Genomic DNA, 24,594 nt, shown 5'->3' with positions numbered 1-24,594 from the left:
TTTCACCTTGTACGAGCTTACTAAACATTGACATCATAAACTTATATTTTTTTTTTATTTAAAAAAGAAAAACTTTTGCATTTTCTTTGTTTCTTAAACATGCTTTCTACTGTTGCTCGCACATTAAGAACAAATACAATCAAGCGTACTGCTTTTCCTATCACAACCCTCATTCGTACCAAGGTGACCTTACCTGACCTTCCTTATGACTACAATGTAAGACAACACGCCTTGTTTGTCTCTAGTCATTAATGTCTGTTTAGGGACTTGAGCCATATATTAACGAAGAAATCATGCGTCTTCATCACTCTAAACATCATCAAACCTATGTCAATGCATACAATCAAGCCGAAGAAAAGCTTTCGAGTGCTTTCCAAGCCAATGATTTAACGCAGCAAATCGCACTTCAAAATGCATTAAAGTTCAACGGGGGTGGACATATCAATCATACCTTGTTTTGGCAAAACTTGGCGCCCGAGAAAGAAGGTGGTGGTCAATTGGAAAAAGGAGAGTTGTATGAGGCGATTGAAAAGGAGTTTGGATCCTTTGATGGATTTGTCCAGGAGTTTAATGCAGCTGCAGCTGCTGTTCAAGGTAACCATGATCATTGCATTGTATTTTATTTATTTATTTATTTTTTTTAAAAAAAAAGGATCTGGTTGGGCCTGGCTGGTAATTTTTTTTTCTTTGGCATGAAAATAAGAGCTGAATGGTATTTTTCTAGGGTTATAATAAATCAGGAAAACGTCTTGAAATTGCTACTACACCCAATCAAGATCCTTTGCTTCGTAAGTAACCCTATTTCACACTCAATCTATTTATTCATTTTTATAGACTTGACTCCTCTTTTGGGTGTTGACGTTTGGGAACATGTAAGGTGATGAAAGCAAGATGGACGATACTAAATTCACTGTACATAGGCTTACTATTTGCAATACAAGAATGTTCGTCCTGACTACCTCAAGAGTGTTTGGAAAGTCATCAATTGGAAAACAGTGGCTGATCGTTTCGCCAAGGCCAAATAAAACAAGTTTTTATTCGTCTTACATCACAACACACGAACCGGATTCTTTTTTATTTTTTTCAGTCTTTTTGTATTTTGCCAAATTTTCCAACAACAAGGCACGATCATGAGCTTGTTTATGATTTGATTTACTTGCCTTCATATAATAATGATATGCCTGTTTATAATCTCTTGGTACACCTGTGCCTACTTCATAATACCAACCCAGTAAATAATATGCCTCTGGTAATCGATGGTCACTGGCGGCTAGGTGACACCAACGAAAGGCAGCCTCTTCATCACGCGGATGTGTCTTGATCCAGTACGATGTGTCATGCTCAAACATGTCATATTGTGACTCGGCTTGTTCTGAAGGGACTTGAACACCTTGATTGTAAAGTCGACTGAGAGCCATCATGGCCAGTGGATGGTTGTTGGTGGCAGCCATCTGATAATACTCAAAGGCCTTGGTGAGGTCAACCGGATGATTGTATTTGCCTTGTTCATAAATATGACCCAGTTTATATTGTGCTGCGGGCATACCCATTTCAGAGGCTTGACCAAGGTAACTCACTGCTTGAAAGACGCCACTGTCAGTTTGAATCAGGTCGCTATAAAAGTAGTGGTGAGTTGTTATCAACAATAGATAGGTTGCTATCGTACTTGGGTATCTTGACAGAAGGATAATCATTTAATAACAATAATCCAAGGGTATAAGGTGCTTCTGGATAAGAAGTTGATTTTTCACATGCTTTTGTTAATAATTGGATAGCTACTTTTATATTTTGTCTAGAACCAAATTCACCGTTCAAATGAATCATTGCTATACGCTATCAATTACATCAGCATCCAATCTGATCGAGTCCATCTGGAACTTACATAGATAGCTTCTGTTAATCCTAAACTGGCAGCCTCTTCATATAACTGAAATGACGTCATATAATCTTGCTCCCTTTCATGATACTGTGCCACGGCAAACATTGCTTGAGGCACACGGTCTTTGGCTGCTAATTCATAATATTTGATCGCCTTGGTCGGACTTTTTTTAAACCCATACAGACCATGATCCAGCCAAGACCCTAACAAATAAGCAGCCTCACCCACTTTTTGATTCGCTAATCTCTTGATCCATCGAACCCCTTCTTCTTGCAGTCTTTTCTGTTTTAATCCTTGCTCTTCAAGCCACTGAGGTGGATGCTCTGTGCTGCTACGGCGTCCAAGATCCAGACTGCTCGGTCGATAACTCATCCGACGGTTCGCTCTTGGCAGTGAAGATGGATGATCGTAAAGCTGAGCAATTTCGAGAAGGTATTTCGCATAGGTCAATTGAACCATGGGATCCTTGGTTTTGAGAGCCATGGTTCGATAGAGTTTGATGGCATCCGGATGATTCGTCAGACTGTAAGAGGCCTTGGCATATTTAGACAAGAGGGTATGTGAAGAACTGAGAGAGTTGACAGAGTTAGGTCGGGGAGAGGGTATGGGATCATGGTGTGGAGGAAGCTTGGGTGGTTCGGGTTCAAGCTGTTTTTTATCTTCTTGGGGGATGAAGCTGTCGTCATCCATGAGGGGTGGAAAAGTTTGAAGAGGAGGGAGGTATTCAAATCGGGGTTCTCCTAGTAGTGTAGGTTGAAGGTCTGGTGTGGTAGGTAAGCTGTGTAAAAGAGGTTGATAAGGTCGAATGGATTCCTCTTCAGAATCAAGATCGGGATTAATCACACGTAATGTACCAGAGTGATTCACGTCACTGTCTGAAAGTCGATCGTTAAAGTCCATGGTTCCTTTTTTAAAAAAAAGAAAATAAATAGAAAAGAAGAAGAAAAGAAGCAAATGAAAAAAAAAGAAAGAAAAAGAAAAAGGAAACCTAAAAATAAATAAAGAAAGCAGCGCGGTCCTCTTTTGTACTTCCTATTCCTGGTAACACTACACACATTCCCATTTTTCTTCACCTACTCCTTTTTCATCTTCAGAATGAGTTTTATAAAAAAAAATAATTTTTAACCTTTTTTTTTTTGATATTTAAAGTTTATGCAATTTAATATAAAATGAAAAAAAAAAAAAAAAAGCTTCTTTTATTAAATAGACTTTGGGTTCAGTGGTACATGAAAACTTTTTTTTTTTTTTTTTGCGAGTGCATTAAAGCGCAACACTTTTGCCATTTATGGTTTATTTCAACATCCGATATTTATACATTTTTTTTTTTTGACTTTTTTTTTAAACAAGTACAACTTACATTTATATACAATAATATGCCTTCCACCATGCAAATGCAGTCCATTTCTGGAATCATCACACAAACACACAACACATTAGGCGAGGTACCTCCACCGCTTGTAGGAGCCTCGATTAATGTGATTAACGACAAGGTGTATGTGTTTGCAGGTCGTTTAGCATCCTCTCGAAAGATGACTAACCATTTATACGTTTTGGATCTCTGCAACCTTCGTTGGACTCGACACATTCCACCACCTGATTCAGACAAACCACCTCAGGCACGCTATTTCCACTCGGCCAGTGTGCATGACTCACAACTCATCATCTTTGGTGGTATGGGATATTCTCGACAGTCCACAGGCGAACTCTGTGTGATGGACGATGTGTCTGTGTTGGATATAGAAACAATGTGCTGGAAAAAGATCAAAATACAGCCCTCACTTTATTCACCTCAATCGAGATATGCTCACCTGGCTACGGTAGTCGATGATCGGCTGGTGGTCTTGGGTGGACAGGATTTAGAAAGTAATTATTTAGACGAGATGAATGTGCTTGATTTGAAAACATGGGAGTGGGAAATGATCAAAGCGCTTGATAAACATGTAGGTGCCTATCGTTCGATGGCGACCGCTGTGTCTTTGATATCAAAAGTAGAACAAGAAAAGAGCAAGGAGGAAAGCGTAAAGGCGATTGAGGAAAAGAAGGCGATGTCTGGACTTTATCTGTACACCAACTCAAATTTTTCGGACGTCAATCGAGAGTTACAGCTGATCCTTAGCAACCTGTCAGTGGAGGATTATTCGAGTCACATGACTGGCTCCCTCATGCCGCCCGGTCTTCGGTTTCCTTCGGGCCATGCCCTGGGCAATCATCTCATCTTGGCTGGCACCTATCTTTGTCCACAAAGCCAATCCTACACGATCTGGTCTCTGGATCTTTCCAAGCTGACTTGGTCGCGTATTGAGACCGGCAGTATCTTTCAGAGCGGTTCATGGAATCGTGGGGTACTTTACAAGGACAAGAATCGGTTCTTGGTTTTTGGACACACAGAGCGTAACTTGCTTGAAGATTACAACCATCGACAGATCAACTTTGATCATATGGCCTCTGTGGACCTGGAAGCCTTTGGAGTTTATGATTTGCCCAAGACGACCTGTTCTTCTCTGGCCCAAGAGATGGGTCTTCGTCTACTGAACGAACCAGCCGTCTGTGATTTTTACATCATGACACTCGATAATCAAACGATTCCTGTAAACTCGGCCGTGCTCTGTCAACGATGGCCCTACTTTGCCAAACTCATCGAATCCGCCACGAGTCGATATCTCTCTTTTCCTTACCCCCAAACAGTCGTCGTCGCCCTCTTACAATTTATCTATACCGATCACCTCTTGACCGCCCAACAGTATCAACCCCACATCCTTTCTCAGCTCTTACTCTTATCCGACATGTATCACCTTCCTCGTCTTTGCGCACTGGCCACCCATGCCCTTCATCAGATGCTCAACATGACCACAGCTCCCTTGATCTTCGAAACCGCCGCGCTTTCCCACCAGACCAGTCTTCAGATCCGTGCGCTCAAAATGATGATTGCTGCCAAAAAGATGATTCAGCAGCAGCAAGAACGGACCCGGACCGTGTCCTCACCCATGCCTTCCTCACCACAACCCTCCTTGACCCCATCCCTTTCAAGCGAACCACGCTCATCCCTTTTTGAATACCAAGCCAACAGTGCCTCACCCACCCTGAACTCATTTCGATCTCGAAAATATTCTGTCGGTGCCACACCGGCCAAGTTGGGCAAATCCTCTTTTATGCAATCCGAACCCGACATGTCAGAACAGCAACAGCCTAAAGAAAAGAAGAAAAAGAAAGCATTCTTGGAAGCATTCGGTAAATTTTCTTTTCAGAATTAAGTATGTTTTATTATCAGTATGATTAAAAGCGACCACTATAAAGTATTATGATTTATTCAATACTTCTTTTATGATTTGTGTTTCTTCAATTTCTGGAAAAGAAACATAGCTTTTTTGAAATTCGGAAAGCGCAGAGTCATTCATGATGGCTTGTGGTGGTGAACTCGTATGTAAGATACGTTTGATATAACCATAAAGAAAGGACCAGGTATTGTTCTTTGAGGTTGGCATGATTGAAAGAAAGAAAAAAAAAATAAGGCGCCCCCTTTCATTTTTATATTAAACACACTATAGGAATTTAAGGGTTAAAAAAAAAAAAGAAAAAAAAAAAACTTTAATAATAAAAGGGCAGAGTGACAGGACCAGCTGTTGTGAATTCATGCGACTTGATATGTTTACGAAGTGACCTTGAATGAAAATAAGCCTTTTCACAGTGAGGACAAGCAAAGGGACGTAGGTTGGAATGTGTCTTGATGTGAGTTTGAAGTGAATCTGGTCTAGAAAACTTTTTGTCACAGCCTTCGACGGTACAACCAAAGGGTTTTTCGCCTGTGTGGGTACGCATGTGGTTTTGCATCTTGTGGCGTTTTAAAAAGGGCTTCTTCTTACGCACACAATCCATCCATTCACAGTGATAGGATGGCTAAGGAGAATTAATCTACAGGCTATGAAAGTAACGAATCATAAAAATACCTTGCCAGAACCAATATGAACGTCTTGAATATGAGCAATCAATTGTTCCAATGAATGAGTGGTGACTTGACATCCTATCCATCGACAAACAATGGTGTCTTCCTCTAGAATTCCTTTTTAGAAAATTATGGAGTTTCTCTTTTTATTTTACCTTTGGTTTGAGAATAATAAGATTGTCTTTCGGTTTCTAACTGAATCAAACGTTCAATCAATTGTTCTCTTGATAGATGATAAAAGGAGAGGTATGGATCATCTTGTATAACACTAGAACGGGAAGACAAATTAGGTAAATCCTATAAAAAGTATGTTCAATATCAAAAGTGATTGGCTTTTTTATTATTATTCACATTCAATTCGTCGTCATCTGTAGTGGTTGATGACATGTCTATCGGCCATGGTACTACATCGGGTGTCGGATAAGGATCTTCCATATGCAGATTCATCTGAGTTATAAATGGTTGTTCTAAGGTTGCCATGGCTATGTCTTTTATATAAGAAGAAGATAAAAATGTCTTTTTCATGACTTTTACCGTAATCTGTTGGGTAATAATGATAATAACTTGTGTCTTTACCTTCTTGATACATGTTCATTAGAATAAATAAAGAAGGAAAAAGAATTGAAATAAAAAAGAAAGAAAGAATATAGAATTATACCCTTTTTCTCTCTTTTATCTTTTCCTCTCTATTCTCTCAAGTAATACAAGATACTTTGGTGTTCATCTTTTATTTTTCCTCTATTTTTTTTCTTCTGTTTGTTTACAAAAGTAAAGAAAAAAGAAAGAAAGAGACAAAAGGAATTGGATGCTTCAAACAAAGGAAGGAATTTTAAGCTTTTTTTCTCTCTCCTGATTCAATTCACTTTTTCTACATTTGTTGGTCTAACTGATTTTTTTTTCACATGCTTTTTCTTTTTGCCGATCGTTGTCTCAAACCTCAAATTGATATACTACAAATCATGGTTCTAGAAGTTTAGTGTTCCATTTCAAAGAAATATCCCGGATACTTTTTGTGCTATAAACAATTTCCATAATCAAGAGCACTTTGAAAAATAAAAAAAAAGAGAAAACTTGAATGAACAAGGGTTTGTCTTGATCTTTTTCGAGTACAAAAAGCGTGATTTTAACGTGTTTGTGGGTCTTGGACTTTTAGCTCTTTCTGGGCGCCATTGGCTTCCTATACTTGACGATGTATTCGTTAGTCACAAATGCTTGTCTTTGTTTTTTTTTTAAAAAAAAATAGAGAAGAGAGCAACACGGTATTCTCTTTCTTCGTGAGGTAGTAAAGAAGCAAGTTATTCTTTTAGGTTCTTTTTTTTGGAATTGGCTTTAAAAAAAACGAAAGCATTGAATTACCAAAAGAGGAAAAGACGAGTGTCCCCCACTTGTCTTTGTTTCAAACATACACAAGGTTCAATTATACTGATGCTTAAACCATGAGGTACTTGAAAGAGCTGTATGCTTTTTTGTTCGTTTGAACAGTGTAATTATTATTATTTTTGAGAAAGACTGAGACAATCGCTAAAAAAAAAAGAAGTTGATTAATACACTACACTGTTATTGTGTGACAGTTGGGCTTTTTTTTTAAAGCTAACGAATATGGATTTAATTTTAGTGCCTTATGAATTGCAAATCAACGTATCTATTACATCATTTCTCTCTTGTCATTGCTACTCTTTGACAAGCATACATGAACATTAAGAGAGTTTGTGAAAGGCAGCAAGAACAGACCATAAAAGACGGTCAAACCAGCATTAGATTAACGGATAAAGATGATGAATAGATTCAATTTAGCAATATTTTCAATATTTAAGAAGTTTATCTTAGACCATCTCATTAAACATATTCAACCAATGTATCTCTAGTAATAAACAATGTGTTTTGAATGGTTAATATTCAAATCTTGCTCTTATTAACCTTCTTTTATTTCAATAGCGTATACCGTTTCCTAAATTTCAAAATATTCCATGTTTCTGAATTCGTAGCGTTTTTCTCAACCAGTACATTCAAGATCATTTACGTTTGGCTTACAAATTTTATTATTTTCTGTCGGCGCATAACAAGATTTTGTCAGTTTGAATTTTACCACAGGCAAATCTTTCTAAACAGAAAAAAAAAAATACTTGTCTGGATTTACACAGCAACGTATTGTATCCATTTTGAGTCGTTTTATTGCATGTAGCTTAGTACAATAATAATGATTTATGCTAGATACCATCCAGTTACTCCATTACATCTTACCTGAAGCTTGTTAGCTTAGGTTGAAATATGCTTTAGCAAATAGCTTGATAAGCATGTACCCAAATTCAGCCTCACTATTACAAGAGCTTCGTCTGCCTTAGCTTGTATATCTTTCTACTGATTTATTAACTTAAAGTTTTATTGGATGTTTACCCTATATCTTACAACCAATGCAAAGCATTGCCACAGAGACTTTCTATGTTATTTATTTGTGATATGGCGTGAAAATCAATGACAGCATTTTCTACTTTTTTTTCTATCTTTCTGCCTTTTCCAAGTCTAGCATTGTTCCTATTCTCTATATCAAATAAGCAGATACAGTATACATCTTCAATCATTTAAAAAAAGAACAAAAATTATAATGAGGCATCAGCCTTGAAATTTCAAGCCAGTCGTATTTTTCTTTTGTATTATCTTGCAAAATTATTAGCAAGTACAAGTAAGAATTCAAAATATCAATTCGAACACTCGCTTCGGTTGCGATAAGTCTGAAAGGCAGGTGGAAGCGAATGTTTCACAAATCCATGAATGGATGAATGCCATGTCAACAAGTAAAATCGCTTCATGTCTTTGCAAGAATTCAGTTGTGGATGAAAAAGCGATTAAAATATAAAGATGTTTAAAGATGCATTTTATTTCTTGTAAAATTCAATTATCAAAAATCACAATATAAGGAATTCTTTGTTCCTTTTTTGTATTTAGGGTTCGTAGGTTCTTGAGATAAGTAAAGAAGTGAATTGATTCTTAAACTCGATATAATGTAGACTGCTTCAACTAATCTTATACGATCAGCCCTCTCTTGTGTATAAAGAACAAAAGTTGGCTCTTTTATAAAATGTCTTGTCTGAGCTTTTGAAATTTGTCTTACTTTTCAATCTACAAGAAAAGTGCACAGGAAAATGTTTTACGAAGATTTTACTTTTGAAAATATTGCCACAACTCGACTGAATCACATGTTCTTCTCTAAAAATCATTAAAACATTGCTTTTCAAATAGACATAGAGCCATCGAATCCTATAAGCACACCAAAAACAATGAAATCAATGCATTAGACAATAATCTCTCTTTCTCTTTAGAGAACGTGAATTAAAAATCAATCAAATTGAACAACAGGCAAGAGAATGTGTTTAAAAAAATCATCCAACAAAAAAAAAAGCTGTAAAACATTCAATTGTATACGCAGACGTAAGCTTTTCTTTCTGATAAAAAAGGAGTAGATCAAAGTAACGAACAACTTGATAACAGGCTTGTCTGTCATCCTTACTTTACCATTGATTCACGGCACAAAGAATACAAGAACTTTCCTGATTGCTGGCATATCTAATGATAATGTGTAACATTCTTATTTATTGCATTCATTTCTCTTTTTAAATAAATTGATGCTGTTGCAAATATCTTGTCGAACTCGTGTGTTCTTTTTTTTGGATCTTTCTAGATAGCAATACTACAGTGTCTTTTTTTAATAGAGTGGAGCCACTTTCCTCCTGTGCCAAATTACCAACCAACTCCATAATTTTAGATCCAGAATACAATCATTAGTGCTTCTGGCACTGTCGATAAGCGTATAAATGGAGTATGATTGAACAGTAATATCTTGGATAAATATGCTAAAAAACCTGCAAAGAGGAAATGTACTTCTTTACTAAAATTTTGATCGCTGTTGTCATGTATGTATTAAAGCATCTATTCCCACAGGAAGCACTTTGCCATCTGATCATTTCAGAATATTGTTATCCAGTTGTATTGATGAGATAGATAAAAAAAAATACGTGTACATTTAGATGGAGTGAACTATTTTGCAGATAGGCCAACCTCAGATGCCGTTTTTACAGTCATCAACCCTAATACTTCAGATAGCCAAAATTGAAAACAAATACAGCCAGTTTTACTTATAAATTTAGTTTTTTTAAACACAGAACAGTCTGAAAGAAAAATTGTCTAAGCTTACTATAAAAACCTGTTTTCTTGGAAAAACAAATTGTTCTACAAAAAGAACTTGTTTTTGATAGAAATTTTCTTCTTTTTATAACAAGAAGTATGAGTACTACAGTACACAATTGAAAAATAATTTGGATTACCTAAGGTCTATATGAGCTTCAATTTATAAAATAAGATTTTCAGGGACTCTTTTTTTTTTCTTCTTTAGCAATGAGAGATTTTTGGTCAAAGAGAAATTACTCTTTTGAAAGTATTCCAGACTTGACTGGTAAAGTAGCTATCATCACAGGTAGTAACACGGGTGTAAGTATAGTAAATTGTCACCTTTCTTGATACCAACATACGATATTCTAGATTGGTAAAATATGTGCTTTAGAAATGGCCAAAAAAGGCTGTACAGTGTATGTATATAAATCTTTCGTGATCTATTCATTAACCATTTTACAGAATCCTTGCTTGTCGTAATGAAGAAAAGACAATAAAGGTAGTTGAAGAAATCAAGACGGCCACCAAAAATGAAAAGATTGAATTCATCAAGCTGGACTTGATGTCTCTTGCTTCTGTTAAACAATTTGCTCAAGAAGTTAAATCCAGATATCAGGAACTTCACATCTTGATCAATAATGCAGGTGTCATGATGTGTCCCTTTGGACTTTCAAAGGATGGTAAATGATAATCTCCATCTTTCTTGATAGCTTATATTTTTTCTTTATTTGGTTAGGTATTGAAACTCAATTTGCTACAAACCATGTTGCTCATCATTACTTGACGATGCTTTTATTACCCGTCTTGGAAAAATCCACACCATCTCGTATTGTCACTGTGAGCTCCTTAGCACACGCTTTGACCTTCTCCAAGTTGAATCTTGATTCGATCAGTGACCCAAAGGCCTATGATCGACGTACTCAGTACTCTAAATCAAAGGTAACCTAGATTACTCTTGAGCTTTCTTTACTCATTTATTTGTAGATTTGCAACATTTTGTTTACAAGAGAGCTCGCCAAACGTTTAGAAATCAAGGGTATCACCAATCTCTATGTCAACTGCAATCACCCAGGCACTATCAGCAGTGATCTCTACCGTCATCTGTATGATCCCAAGGTGGGCATCATGGCCTGGCTCAGTCGTTTGTTTTTCATTTCTGAAGAAGACGGCGCGCTCACTCAACTTTATCTGGCTACGAGCCCCGAGGTAGAGGAAAAAGGCATTCGTGGACAATACTATGTACCCTTTGGTGTCCCGAGTACACCTCGTGGTGAGGCTGCTCACCAAGAAAGACCTATTGAATTATGGAAATTCACAGAGGACTTGATTAAAGAAAAGATGCCCGATTATGAGGGTGCACCGATTTAATTTAATAATAAATAGTAATGTTTGCTCTATGATGATTCTAAGTGTAGGATGGAATATTAAAAGATGACTTGTTGATCTGTCTCTGTTCATCATCTTCACTTGTAGGTGACGGAGCTAAGCTGTAAAACACAACACCAACAATCACTAGTGTATATGAGATGGGATAAAATTGTGGCATCTACAGATCATTAGTTTACATTCATTTTGTCTATCTTTATATACCTTGGCATCTAAAAAGCATATTCCTACTAATAATGAATAAAAATTACTTGTGATCAAGCTCATACTAAGAAAGGCGGCACCTGCCATACGATACACTATAGGAACAAGTGAATACATACAGAACAGACAAAGGACATAAACTGTAACAAGTAAAACTAACTCAACATGATCAATAATCTAAGTTTTCTCTTGTAACTGATATCGTTACCACTGTGAATAGACCATTGTGTTGTGATCCATGTGTCGTATTCAAAATAGAGCCTACAGCGTATGTTAGGGCGTATGATGTTGATCAGCCTGCTCACTTACGCTTGTATACCACACAATACAGATCCCCAAAGGCCTGCCTTGCCCAGAAATTCAAACGATGTATGGTTTCTTACTAAATGTTCTTCTGTTACATTACTTATTGCATATAAACTTGCGCTCATCAACTAAACAACTAATTAAAAAAGCATAAAAATACATTTTCATTCTTTTTACACAAATCACATCTCCAATCCAGCTGTGGTTTGCTAAAAGATCATAAGTACAAGTATTCATTCATGCAAATATGCAAAACACACCTGATGCATCATCCGATTCTACGGTATCACACCATATGAGGATAGCCAAACCCAATAAGCATAATGCTGCACTCTTGATATGGGTTGCAGTGTATTTTGCATGTAAAAAATAAGTTGAAAGTAGCATGATGCAAGGAATTGACCATGAAGATAATATTAATGCCGATAAAACCGAGGTCCTTTTGAAAGCCAATACAGCGAGTACATTACCTAATAAAAAACATTAAGTTCCGCTTTTAAATCAATGTTTATTTTACCTCCAACATCAGCAAAAGAGAATCCTAAAACTAATCAAAAACTCATCAATACATGAATATGAAATAAAGCCTATTTATTTACATTGCCAACTTGTTTTTGAAAAAGATTTGTGTTTGAAAATCAAGATGGAAGATCCATAATAGACAATAAATAAGATCAGGTAATTCACAAGATTCTGTGTAAAAGGTATACTGATGCCGTAATGCTGCCATAAAGCAGAAGAAGCTGAACTAGTACCTGTGATACATAAAGATAAAAGTTGACCAAGACAAACCTGTGTGAAGGTTTGTGCTTTGAATAGTTGCATGATAGTAAAAGAGAAAAGAAAAGTTTTTTTTTACTTTGAAAAATTCAGGGTCTAATTTTAAGGGTCGCTTTCCATTGGAGTACAGATCATGAACCAAAGGCTGTAGAATATAAAGAGTTTTCAGTGTAATTTTGAGAAAGATTAAAATTATTCAAAAAAAAAGGGGGGGGATCGGTTAGACTGAAAGGCAAGAGGTCTCAAGAAAAGCTCTGGGTAAATCTTTTATATCCATTTCATATCAATCATGCCTTGTTGTACTCTATTGACAATAAGAAAATATAATTATGCAGAGACATGGCGTATGGGAAACATTTGCCTCAACGTAGAATCACAATCAAGCACAAATACAAAGTTGCGTAACCTTGACATTTTATTTTAAAAAGAAGGATGCGCAATCTATTTGGCAAGATTTTATTTTTGTTAAGTGCAGGCATAAAATTCCATCTATTCATTAAAGGCAAACCTCTCTCTCTCATATTTTGTGCTAAGTTAGCCACTGCTTGTAAAGTAGATGAAGAATGCCTTTTTTTTTTTTTTTTTTTTTCTTTTGCACTCATACGCGCACAGCTGAAAGAAAAGAGATGATGAAAGGGTCAGAAAACTGCAAGTAAGCAGCAGTTGTGATTTTTTTAATGAAACTAGATTTTATAAAGAAGATATGATGTCAACAAAAAAAAAGGTAGAATTGACAAACCGTAATTAAAACAACAATATCTTTTGCACTAAAGTCTCACTAAATTAGCCCATATCATTCCTTTTCGAAGCACGTCTTGATCCTCACATTAGGTAAACTGTGAAAATTAAGTCTCAAATCTGTCAAGTTGTAGTGAAAATTTATCTCATTTTTGCACTTGAAAACATTAATTTCCATTCCACTAGCTTCCAAGTGCAGCAGTCAAATTGGCTGATTTAAGCAAGCAGTTCACATCAAGCCCGATATTCGATAGGCAGTCTAGATGGTTCAGGGTTAGTGAAATTAAGAATAGGATTGCATATCTTATCGTAAGGCCTGAGGTCTGATTTGCAATTCTAAAATCCCGTGTGCTCGATGGAGGATCAATCTCTGTAGCTGATTTTTGAGTAAGCATCAACGCATATGAAGATTTTCTTGCTTTCAAAAAAAAAAAAAAAAAAAAAAGTAACAGAGTAAAAAAAAAGGGGGTTGATTTCTTCAATGCCTAAATATTCTTTTGGCTTTGTAATCTAAAAAAAATGGAATACATTGGAAAAGCAGGATATCCAAGACACAATGGATAACATTGGTATACATCACCGGAAGAAGGCCATTGAAGTAACTGGGAAGAAATGATAAAGATTCCTGTTTTCGCTTTATTCTCTGTAAGATTTTTTTTTTTTTTTTTACTTTATTGTAAGCGAGAACCAAATATTTTATTTGCGCATAATCACATCCTTTCCAGTGGATGAAGCCCGATCAATTTCATACCGTTAGCCAATGTAGTCTTGGCTGCCCAAAACAAAAGTAATCTTGCCTCTGCCAATTTGGGATCCACATCTTTGATTCGTAGATTGTAGTTGACTTGGCTGATCATGTGGGCCAGCTTAAACAAGTACAAAACAAGAGTAGATGAATCCAATGACTGGAAAGTAGTCTGTATAATATCTGGATAAAGTGATATGGCCCGTGTCAATTCAAATGCCTCTTCTTCATTCAATAAAGAAAATTGACAGTGAGGGGAGACAGGAAAGTTCAATTTACGTTCAATACTAGAGCATATTAATATCTGATCATTCTTTGTCTAGCCTTGACTTACCCACAAATACGCGTGTGTGTGTACTGCAAAAAGATACCCGTGTCACCTCTTGCATCTGTCATTCTATCCCAAGCAAAATGATAATTCCTAACCCTCTTGTTTGCCATATCCTGAGTGATAATACCAGATATCCCCAAAGTGTCTGCAATGTAATCAACTGCTTTTTCTCCTTGTACGAGATGCTCATCTACAACAATACCTTCTTTTAATATATCAGCATATTTTCCATGTCTCATATCTTCCTTGATGACTCTAAGCATATTCTCTTTGGCTGTATCTAGAATTTCTTTCAATGATGAAGTCGACATATTGAGGATCCTGCCAAAAGGTATGTGGACTAATTCGGGACAATCTGATATTATTTGAAGAATCTTAAAGAGTTGTTTGCAATGATTTTCTTGTTCAACACTTGCAACATAAATAATCTTTTCCACGTCCTTGTACTTTTCACAATACATCAAGGTTCCTGCTATTTCTCTAGTAAGATATGTGCTGGATTTATCTGATGTTCGAATCACAGCCCTTCCCAAGTTATAATTCGAAAGATTGATGACCAAGGACCCATCCTCTGATTGATTGCAAAGACCTTTTTCTTCCAATCGTCTATAGACCATGGGAATATAATCTTCTGTATCATTCATGTATTCGAATCGTTGGTCCTTTAATAATCGTCGGTGAGTTTCTTCAGAAGATTGTCTACTGAGCAACCGAAGCTTTTGCCATTCCTGAACAGTTTCAGGGTCTCCTTGATCTAATTTCCTTAAGTAGACGGATACTTCTTGAGTCACCTTTTTGAAATCTTGTTTCATATCTTGATTGATCTTCACAGAGATATCATCCAAATGCCTCACAATGTCTTTCTCTTCGGGGTTTCCATATTTCTTATATCCAACGGCCAGCAATGCTGAAGTAATATATCAATAAAAATTTCTTTTTTTGAACAAGTCATTCATTTACCATATAGATTTTTTTCATCGCCCAAGTCATTCAATTTATAGCACTTGTACCCATTTGCTTCATATATCCTTTGAATAAATCCACCAAGAATCATACGTTTTAAATGTCCTTCGTGATGCTTTGCAGGTGAACCAAGGTGGATCAAGACAGAGCGATCATTGAGAGTATGCCCATATCTTTCCTTTTCTTCAAAGACAGTCAATAAAGTTTCCCTGATATATTCTTCCTTATTGACGTTAAAGTTTAAAAATTGTCCTTGCGCCTTTACACTTTCAATATATGAATCTGGTTCAAACTTTTTTTTTGCGATGTTTGCTGTTACATTGAATAGAAAAAAAAATATTCCCCTCACACTTTTTACACAAAATGGAATCTTACCAAGTGAACAATTTCTTTACATAATACGTCTTTATCTTGATGTGGAACCAATTTTAAAAGTTGAGGAATAGGTAAAGTGAATTGGCCATGTGTTGTTGATTTTGGAATTTGAATGAGATCAAGTACTTTTTGTTTTTCAACTGAGACTGTATCACTCAATAAAGTGGCAATAGCACTTTTAAACTTGGATTTTGTATTTTGCTGGTTTGATCTTTTGGTTATTTTCATTAAGAAAAAAGTTGACAGGTACAACGGAAATTGAAATATCCAGCAGGGTGAATTTATGGAGAGACATTTATCATGGTTTTACCAAAGACAAGTTTTAATTTAAGCCAAGAAAAAAAAAAAGTCCAGGGTGTTTAAAAACATAAAGTTCTAGACTTTAAGAGTAGTATTCTATTGGTTCTTCTTATGATCATAGACATAAAGGTTTCTTTTTAATAAATGCGTCTTTGGTATTGCATTATCCGTGAATATGTATCAGGATACCATGGTCATAAATTACGTACACAAATCTGTTTGCTTGATATAAGATAATTTATAAAAGCATCCGGAATCTAACCAGAGCCTTTCTGTCTCTGTTTTCAGTTTTGATTCATCATCCATACTTATTTTCCCCCTTTTTACTGGTGTTTCTCTATACTTTATACTTGGTGAAAATCAAAATAAAACCTTCTACACGTACGACTGTCTCTTAAACCCAATATTTAATCTTACCCCAGTTTCATTTCAACTTTCTTTCTTTCTTTTTCATACTCTACTTGATGAAAACAGATTCGCTCGTGGATGTTTCAGTCATAGAACGTGCTCAATGTAATTCAATTCGTGAACTAGCCAATTCTACTTCATCACTTTATTCCCATTTTGCTGGAGAAAACTTGGAAGCGAGCCAGTGCAGTTCGCTGAATGAAGCAAAAGAAAGCATTGGTCAAGAAGAAGAACCTGTTGAGCAAGAGACTTTACCTCATCGTGCATCTGTGAAAAAAGCAATGTTTATGTTTTTGAAGGCCTTTATTGGATCTGGTGTATTATTTCTACCTAAAGCGTAAAAATTGACATCTATTTCAAATGACACGATTCAAATGTCTTTATAGGTTTGATCATGGTGGGTTGGCTTTATCTGTTGTATTAATGATCATCATCGCCTTGGTTTCCTTGTTTGCTATTTTACAGTTAGTCAAGACTCAGGAAATGGTTGGAGGATCCTACGGGGATATAGGTGGTTACTTGTTTGGTAACTACGTCCGACATACCGTCTTGTTCTTCATCGTCCTTTCTCAGATGGGCTTTGTCTGTTCTTATCTTGTTTTTGTCTCGGGCAATTTGCTCAATATTGTCAACGTCTTGTCTCGCTGCACAGCAACGATTGTTGATTCCAAATATTACATATGGATGGTCTCTCTTGCTGTCTTGCCCATGGTCCTCATTCGACACATTGCCAAATTGTCTTGGACAGCAATCATTGCCGATGTGCTCATCTTGTTTGGTTTGATCAGTTGTCTTTATTTTACGTCGTACGAACTGCACCATTCCGGAATCGGACCGGGTGTCAAGGCGGTGAATTCTGCGAGTTTTGCATTGATGATTGGTACAGCTACATTTTCGTTTGAAGGCATTGGGCTAGGTAGGCTATTATAAAAAAGAGGTAATACAATTCAATTGATGACTGTTGATAGTGTTGCCTATTGCGGATGCTATGAAGGAACCCAAAAAATTCCCTCTTGTTGTCACTCTGGGCATGATGATTGTGTGCTCCATTTATATTTTAATTGGTACAGTATCTTATCTGGCCTACGGTGAGCATATTCAAGCAGCCGTTGTTTACAATTTTCCTTTAAATGATCCATTAACCATCTCTGTTCAATGTCTTTACTCTATTGCTATTATCTTGACGTAAAGCTTTATTTGTGTTTTGAGTCAATACTAACAAATAAAAGATTAGTGCGCCTTTTATGTTATTTCCAGCAACTAAAATTCTAGAAAAAGCAGTGTTTTATAAACTGCCTTCTGGAAAAAGCAATGTAAAGGTGAAGTGGCTCAAGAATCTTTTTAGAATCTTTTTACTGTTTATTTGTGCCACTATTGCTTTTCTTGTTGGAGGACAAAACTTGGATATCTTTGTGTCTTTAGGTACTCCTTATTTATTTTGGTTTTATCTAACTTTATTTTAGTTGGTTCGTTAGCTTGTGTACCGTTATGCTTTATCTTTCCAGGTTTGTTTAATATTTCATACTTTACAATTGATTAATATATTATTTACATTTTTCAGGGTTATTTCATTTTAAAGTAACTCAATCAACAAGGGATAAAGTATATGATTCGATATTAGTTATTTTTGGTGTGATTGTAATGATTTATACTCTTTATGTCACAATCACTTCAATGCTTTTTCCAGAAGCAGAAAAATACAAAATTCCACCATTCTGTCCAATGGCTGCATAAAAAAAATCAAACCATATGACACCCTACTATGCTACTAATATTTTATATATAAACTATTCCTTTTTTTTTATTGCAGTCTTCTTTTCTTTTTTTCTTTTTCTTCTTAGTCTATTATGTCCCGTAGTAAAGATAGTTCTTCTTTTCATTATTATCGTCATGAAAGACATGTTAACAGGTAACAGTAGCTTATATTTCCTTGCTGGTATTAACGTTTAGTTAGGAACGGTTCAAGTGAAGACCGTTATAGCTTGAAAAAGACAAGCGCTGCTAATATGAACCAGTGGGAAGCTTTGATAGATGAGGTTCCCGATATTATTGAAGAAGACAGTCCTCATACCGTAAATAATACAAGCACTAAGCTGTGTCTTGTTGATCCTAGCACTTTTCAAACTATGCGTCATGAACAATTATCTTGAAATCACATTAGGTTTCTATACCACCTTCCTCTCCTTCTTTCTCTTTAAAGTCGAAATAAATTTGACTTTTCTATACCGTAATTATGTCTTTATTAGATTACTGCTTTATGATATTTCCCGTTTTTTTTTATTTTTATAAACAAAAGATGTCAATTAGTTTAAACAGTAAAATTGGAGCATCTATACCAACATACTATTTTTTCTTATCTCGTTACTTATCTCTCCTCAGATGAGTTGCTTTAATACAATTGGATCTTGATAGAAAATAGTCAAACATCAAACCCGAGGTAAGTTCATGCAATAAAACATTCTAGAACTCTGTAGAAAACACCAGTTTCTCCGCCTTTTTCTTCCAGCATAATATAGGATTTTCAGTTCAAGTTGTGTATCCAATTTTGCGCAGGTCTGTATATTTTGTACTATGAAATGAGATTCTGATACGCAAATTTCTAGTGAAGATCCCATAGTTAAATTCTATTGCACTTGTGCGACATATGCTAATGATTATTGGCATGCTAAAAAAAGTATAAAGAGTAATGCTAAACTAACTTTTCAAATTAAACGATATAGTATCCTCTATTGAATATCAAATCAATAATTTTGTTTCATAAAGAACACTTTACAATGAACGTAATTTAAAGCTTATAGCTTCAGATTATACCAACAAGAACATATCACACCAGGACTAGAGTATTCAGAATAAAAAAAAAGCTGTTTATTCATAACGATGCTAGCTGTAATGCTTTTACTCCGTTTTTATCACCACAAAAATACCATGCCTAAGAAAATAGTTTAATGTGTGTAAATTTATGGCAAAGAGGTCGATTATGGGTTTTGCCCTATCTTGGCATCACCTAAAGCTTTACATGGATAATTTGTATATGTAATAATGGAGAAAGTACATATCCAAATCCCTCTAAAAACATGCTTATATGTGTACAAAAAAAGATTGCATAATACTGGGATGCTTGATCTTGGATAAGATCTTGGATTGACTGGAAAAAAGCTACACTAATCCCTTAAGAAAGATGATATATTCGCTATTTTTGAGGAATAGGCTACAGAATTCATACCTAATTGCGGTCTTATTCCTTTCTATATAGTTGCTAAATATGTAAACGTGAATAAATTATAGTCTATATCTCTTTACATGACTCAGCCCCAGATAACGATTTTTTATATGGTTATGCTACTAGCTCAAGTTATATTTCTCCATGTTAAACTTAATACATGAAATATTTATTTTTCTTTCTGTAAGTAATGCAGTAATGTAAAAGAGAGGTGATACAAATTATCGCGTTGATTTTTTCTTTTTCTTTTTTGCAGTCTTTTTTTGTGTGTGTCCTGAAATTGCATGTCTAATCAATGTAAAAAAAAAATTCCACTAGTATTTCATCAACTAACTGATCCAAGCAGTAAACAAAGAGAATCTTGCAGAGATATTTTCAAGATTGAGATCGTCTGAAAAACAGGTCAGTTGTGAATATTCATATGGACACTATTAAGCTGAAAAAAAAAGTAAAGCCTTTTAGACTTGTAAAGCCTAGTGCTCAAGACATCAAAAATGAATTAGAAGAAGCATTTCTTACACCAAAAAAAACATTTCCAACCTCATGGCTTTCAAAATGTCAAGAGTAAGCTCCTTTTTGTATTTAAAGAAAAAAAAGAAAAAGAAAGCTTATACATTCTAGACATTGGGAAGAAACACCTAATTATGCCAACAATGTTTATTCACAATTATCCAAACCACGCACTGCAATCCAAGTAGCACGACAAGGATTTGATGGCGATGTCATTGGATATAAGGAATATATTATGGACGATCCTAATCTTTCTTCGACCAACTCAACTAGCTTTTCAAGGGCCTTTGGATCTACCAAGAATTTTGTACGTGGTTCTGCTGCTCAATTTCCTTTTGCACCAGGAGGACTTGAGAAGGAGGTTATTGAGGAAGACGAGGAAGGTTATGAAGGTCGAGTGGACATCAACACTGATCTGTTCAACTTGAATGGTAAAACAAAATTCTTGTGCCCATGTTATTTATTGACTAGAGATGATTATAGGAACATGTGGAATAGCGCCGGGTTTAGAGAGAGGCTTGTCCTTTGGAGGTAAATAAATACAATAACTTGCGAAGCAAACAGAGACCCTCTGATGCTGCATTTCTTAGATGAAGAGCCACAACAAGAAGAGGTTGCTCCTAGAAAGACAGTATTTAACATTGAAGACATGATGGATCCTGTTAATAGTACATTTGACTTCTTAAATGTAAAGATCAAGCCAGTAGATGAGCAATTATCCATCATTTCTTCAGAAGAAACATCGGATAATAGCAGCGTTGGTAATTAAAAAAGCACATAAAAATTACACGTGTACAATATTAAAACACTGTACTAGGCCCTCAAGAAGTCGATGATCTTCTCCCTGCTACTCTTCCACCTCAAAAAGATCTTGTACCCAAAAAACTTATATCCACCAATGACGCTCTCAAGCGCCGAGACTGGGCACACGAAATCAATGTGAACGAACCGTTTGAGAACTTTCATGATTTGGTACCCGAGATGGCGATGCAGTTTCCCTTTGAGCTGGATACATTTCAAAAGCATGCTGTCTATCATCTCGAGATGGGTGACTCTGTCTTTATTGCGGCCCATACATCCGCAGGTAAAACGGTCGTAGCTGATTATGCGATTGCTCTTGCCACAAAACATATGACCAAGGCCATCTATACCTCACCCATCAAGGCATTGAGTAATCAAAAGTTTCGAGACTTTAAGCATACCTTTGGTGACGATGTGGGAATTTTGACAGGCGATGTACAAATCAAACCTGAAGCGAGTTGTTTGGTAATGACAACAGAGATCTTACGAAGTATGCTTTATCGCGGTGCGGATTTGATTCGTGATGTAGAGTTTGTTATTTTTGATGAAGTGCATTACGTGAATGATTTGGAGGTAAGGAAAAAGCATGTAAACGAAATAATGACTAATTTTTTTGTAGAGAGGTGTTGTTTGGGAAGAAGTCATTATTATGTTACCAGCTCATGTAAATATTATTCTTTTATCTGCAACAGTTCCCAATACAAGAGAATTTGCTGGTTGGGTTGGGTAATTTCTTATTTTTACATAAAACAGAAACCATTTTTAATATTATATCTCTAGACGTACCAAGAAAAAAGATATCTATGTCATCAGTACATTAAAGAGACCTGTGCCTTTAGAACATTATCTCTATGCAAATAAGGATATTTACAAGATAGTAGGCGCAAACGAACTTAAATTGAGCACAGCTGGGTAAATATTACGTGGAAAATGTACAAAAGATGATTCCTAACATATATAAAAAAAGCTACAAAAAGGCACAGGATGCCATGACAAAACGTAAAGAACAGATTGAAAAGTCAAGTGGAAATAACAATGTACGTGGAGGGCGTGGAGGAAGAGGTGGTGCTCGAGGTGGTGGCAAACCTATGGGTCGCAGTTACCATGCTGCGATGCAAACGGTAAGTTATCATACAACACATTTTTTATTAATTTTATTGAAATAACTTTGTTTTTGTAAAGGACCGCAATCTATTTGTACACTTGATTGGTATGCTCAAGACAAAGAGCCTTTTACCAGTTGTAATCTTTACATTTTCCAAAAAGCGATGTGAAGAGTATGCCTCTGGTCTTTCCAAGACGGATCTGTGCACAAGTCTTGAAAAGAGTGAAATCCATGTGTTTATTGAACGTAGTTTGGTCAGACTCAGAGGATCGGACAAATTTTTACCTCAGATTTTGAGAATGCGAGACTTATTGAGTCGTGGTATCGCCGTACATCACAGTGGCCTTTTACCAATCATCAAAGAAATTGTGGAAATCCTATTTGCCAGAGGTCTTGTCAAGGTTTTGTTTGCCACCGAGACTTTTGCTATGGGCGTCAACATGCCTGCACGATGTGTAGTCTTTTCTGGTATCCGCAAACATGACGGTCGCAGCTTCCGTGATCTCTTACCAGGCGAATATACGCAAATGTCTGGACGTGCCGGTCGCCGTGGTCTGGACAGCACGGGTGTGGTGATTATTGCAACAGGTGGAGAAGAGCCACCGGAGGCATCAACCTTGTCAACCATGATCTTGGGCAAACCTACCAAACTGGAATCTCAATTTAGATTGACCTATAACATGATCTTAAACTTGCTTCGTGTTGAGGCTCTCAAGGTAGAAGAAATGATTAAGAGAAGTTTTTCTGAAAACAGCACGCAAAAGCTATTGCCGGACACAAAACGATTGGTGGATGAGAATGAACAGAAGCGAAACGCACTACGTCAATTGGATTGCGCGATCTGTGAACCTGACATTGAAAAGTTTTATGATATCTGTGGTGAAGTTGTCTATCTGAACCGAACCATGATGACCCAGTTTGTTACAGCTATGCCAGCTGGAAACAGGGCCCTCTGCCCAGGTCGTTTGGTGATCATCAATTCAAATGTATACAGAAATGCACCTGCTATCATACTCAAGCCGCTTCCCTCAAATGCTTCTGGGCATCGTTCGTTTTATTGTCTTGTATTGCTGGATAAAGACCTTGATGTCAGCGATACACCCAACTTGGATGAAACACCTCCTTTGCCTATCACAGATATTTGTGCGCCTGAAGAAGGCAATGGTAAGACAGAGATCATTACAGTGGGTGCACCTGATTTCCTGTTTATCACAAAATTGGCTCTCAAGATTGATGCAGATACCATCATGACAAGCGAACAAAATAACCTAGAGAGAGTCAAATCTGCACAAGAGCTCCAATCCTTTGGAGTGGATGCTAGAAAGGGTGGCTTGACAGAGTATGAATGGGGTAAGATTAAAGACGTAGAATTCCAAGAGATGCTGCGTGCAAAGAATGGATTAATGAAAAAATTGCGCGCTGAGTTCCAATGCACGAAATGTCCAGAACTAAAGGAACATGTAAGGATTGCACTTCCCGATAAATTTATATGCTAATTAGCCTCACAGTATGCACTTATTCATGCACATAAACGACTTTCCAGTCAAATAGAATTGCTGAAAATGACTATCTCAGATCAAAACTTGGAACTGCTTCCAGACTACCACCAACGTATCGAAATCCTTCATCGATTAAACTACATTGATGATCAAGGCACGGTTCAACTCAAGGGTCGTGTCGCTTGCGAAATTAATTCGGCAGATGAACTTTTACTGACAGAACTCGTCTTGGATAATGTTTTTGCTGACTTTGAACCAGCTGAACTAGTTGCCATCTTGTCTTGTTTTGTGTTCCAAGAACGTAGTGAAAGCGAACCTCGACTGACACCCAAGTTGGCCAAGGGTAAAGGGATTGTCTTGTCGTATGCAAAGAAGCTTGCGGAATTGCAAGCAGAGTGTGGATTGTCTATTTCTGTTGAAGATTATGTAGGCAGTTTCCGATTTGGATTGGTTGAAGTTGTTTATGAATGGGCAAAAGGATTAGTAAGTTTTTTTTTTATTGCAATACCGATAGCATGTTCTTGTGCTCATTCAATTATATTTGTAGCCATTTAAGCATATTACCGACTTAACAGACGTATTGGAAGGCTCTATTGTCCGTTGTATTAGTAGATTGGATGAAACATGTCGTGAAGTGATGGGTGCTGCTCGTATGGTAGGCGATACAAGTTTATATAAAAAGATGGAGCAAGCAGAACAAGATATCAAGCGTGATATTGTATTTGCAGCAAGTTTGGTAAGCAGCAAAAATAATAATGATTATAATATGCTAACCATTTCTTTGTTTAAATAGTACTTTTAGTACATCATGATAATTCTCTATCTTCTTTTAAAATAAAACAGTTTTCTACTAATCCCATTGTACATTTCATAAATATTTTATTAAGCAATAAAAGAAAGCATTTTGATGTGTGATGAAAATAAATTGAATCAATGTCAT

The 24,594-nt window shown here is 36.3% G+C and overlaps 10 protein-coding genes across 10 annotated transcripts; 6 read left to right on the top strand and 4 right to left on the bottom strand.

Moving 5' to 3' along the window:
- Positions 1–99: 99 nt before the first annotated feature.
- On the top strand, positions 100–881 carry RO3G_10619 (uncharacterized protein; the record flags this gene model as incomplete). Its single annotated transcript, XM_067665204.1, has 5 exons — positions 100–216; positions 264–594; positions 653–672; positions 725–788; positions 835–881. The coding sequence occupies 5 exons, from the start codon at positions 100–102 to the stop codon at positions 879–881; spliced, it is 579 nt and encodes a 192-aa protein (XP_067521305.1).
- A 733-nt stretch (positions 882–1,614) lies between these two features.
- Positions 1,615–2,779, bottom strand: RO3G_10618 (uncharacterized protein; the record flags this gene model as incomplete). Its single annotated transcript, XM_067665203.1, has 2 exons — positions 1,615–1,833; positions 1,883–2,779. The coding sequence occupies 2 exons, from the start codon at positions 2,777–2,779 to the stop codon at positions 1,615–1,617; spliced, it is 1,116 nt and encodes a 371-aa protein (XP_067521304.1).
- A 473-nt stretch (positions 2,780–3,252) lies between these two features.
- RO3G_10617 (uncharacterized protein) lies at positions 3,253–5,152 on the top strand (the record flags this gene model as incomplete). Its single annotated transcript, XM_067665202.1, has 2 exons — positions 3,253–5,107; positions 5,148–5,152. The coding sequence occupies 2 exons, from the start codon at positions 3,253–3,255 to the stop codon at positions 5,150–5,152; spliced, it is 1,860 nt and encodes a 619-aa protein (XP_067521303.1).
- A 312-nt stretch (positions 5,153–5,464) lies between these two features.
- On the bottom strand, positions 5,465–6,299 carry RO3G_10616 (uncharacterized protein; the record flags this gene model as incomplete). The annotated part of the gene is made up of 4 exons (XM_067665201.1): positions 5,465–5,773; positions 5,824–5,897; positions 5,975–6,116; positions 6,171–6,299. The coding sequence occupies 4 exons, from the start codon at positions 6,297–6,299 to the stop codon at positions 5,465–5,467; spliced, it is 654 nt and encodes a 217-aa protein (XP_067521302.1).
- A 3,909-nt stretch (positions 6,300–10,208) lies between these two features.
- RO3G_10615 (uncharacterized protein) lies at positions 10,209–11,351 on the top strand (the record flags this gene model as incomplete). The annotated part of the gene is made up of 5 exons (XM_067665200.1): positions 10,209–10,301; positions 10,353–10,399; positions 10,446–10,663; positions 10,720–10,922; positions 10,968–11,351. The coding sequence occupies 5 exons, from the start codon at positions 10,209–10,211 to the stop codon at positions 11,349–11,351; spliced, it is 945 nt and encodes a 314-aa protein (XP_067521301.1).
- A 656-nt stretch (positions 11,352–12,007) lies between these two features.
- On the bottom strand, positions 12,008–12,704 carry RO3G_10614 (uncharacterized protein; the record flags this gene model as incomplete). Its single annotated transcript, XM_067665199.1, has 4 exons — positions 12,008–12,015; positions 12,140–12,349; positions 12,397–12,426; positions 12,479–12,704. The coding sequence occupies 4 exons, from the start codon at positions 12,702–12,704 to the stop codon at positions 12,008–12,010; spliced, it is 474 nt and encodes a 157-aa protein (XP_067521300.1).
- Positions 12,705–14,107: 1,403 nt separating this feature from the next.
- RO3G_10613 (arginyl-tRNA synthetase) lies at positions 14,108–16,039 on the bottom strand (the record flags this gene model as incomplete). Its single annotated transcript, XM_067665198.1, has 4 exons — positions 14,108–14,429; positions 14,477–15,380; positions 15,434–15,695; positions 15,812–16,039. The coding sequence occupies 4 exons, from the start codon at positions 16,037–16,039 to the stop codon at positions 14,108–14,110; spliced, it is 1,716 nt and encodes a 571-aa protein (XP_067521299.1).
- Positions 16,040–16,575: 536 nt separating this feature from the next.
- Positions 16,576–17,708, top strand: RO3G_10612 (uncharacterized protein; the record flags this gene model as incomplete). The annotated part of the gene is made up of 3 exons (XM_067665197.1): positions 16,576–16,856; positions 16,906–17,435; positions 17,488–17,708. The coding sequence occupies 3 exons, from the start codon at positions 16,576–16,578 to the stop codon at positions 17,706–17,708; spliced, it is 1,032 nt and encodes a 343-aa protein (XP_067521298.1).
- Positions 17,709–18,418: 710 nt separating this feature from the next.
- RO3G_10611 (uncharacterized protein) lies at positions 18,419–18,669 on the top strand (the record flags this gene model as incomplete). Its single annotated transcript, XM_067665196.1, has 2 exons — positions 18,419–18,428; positions 18,470–18,669. 2 exons carry the CDS (start codon positions 18,419–18,421, stop codon positions 18,667–18,669), a joined length of 210 nt encoding a protein of 69 aa, XP_067521297.1.
- A 1,815-nt stretch (positions 18,670–20,484) lies between these two features.
- RO3G_10610 (uncharacterized protein) lies at positions 20,485–24,456 on the top strand (the record flags this gene model as incomplete). The annotated part of the gene is made up of 11 exons (XM_067665195.1): positions 20,485–20,680; positions 20,748–20,780; positions 20,840–21,010; positions 21,067–21,623; positions 21,670–21,776; positions 21,831–21,962; positions 22,018–22,171; positions 22,233–23,505; positions 23,656–24,137; positions 24,202–24,390; positions 24,448–24,456. The coding sequence occupies 11 exons, from the start codon at positions 20,485–20,487 to the stop codon at positions 24,454–24,456; spliced, it is 3,303 nt and encodes a 1,100-aa protein (XP_067521296.1).
- Between the last annotated feature and the right edge of the window lie 138 nt (positions 24,457–24,594).

This window comes from Rhizopus delemar, genomic scaffold (assembly GCF_000149305.1).
Source record: "Rhizopus delemar RA 99-880 supercont3.8 genomic scaffold, whole genome shotgun sequence".
NCBI lineage: Eukaryota > Fungi > Mucoromycota > Mucoromycetes > Mucorales > Rhizopodaceae > Rhizopus > Rhizopus delemar.
This window is presented reverse-complemented; position numbering and strand designations above follow the sequence as displayed.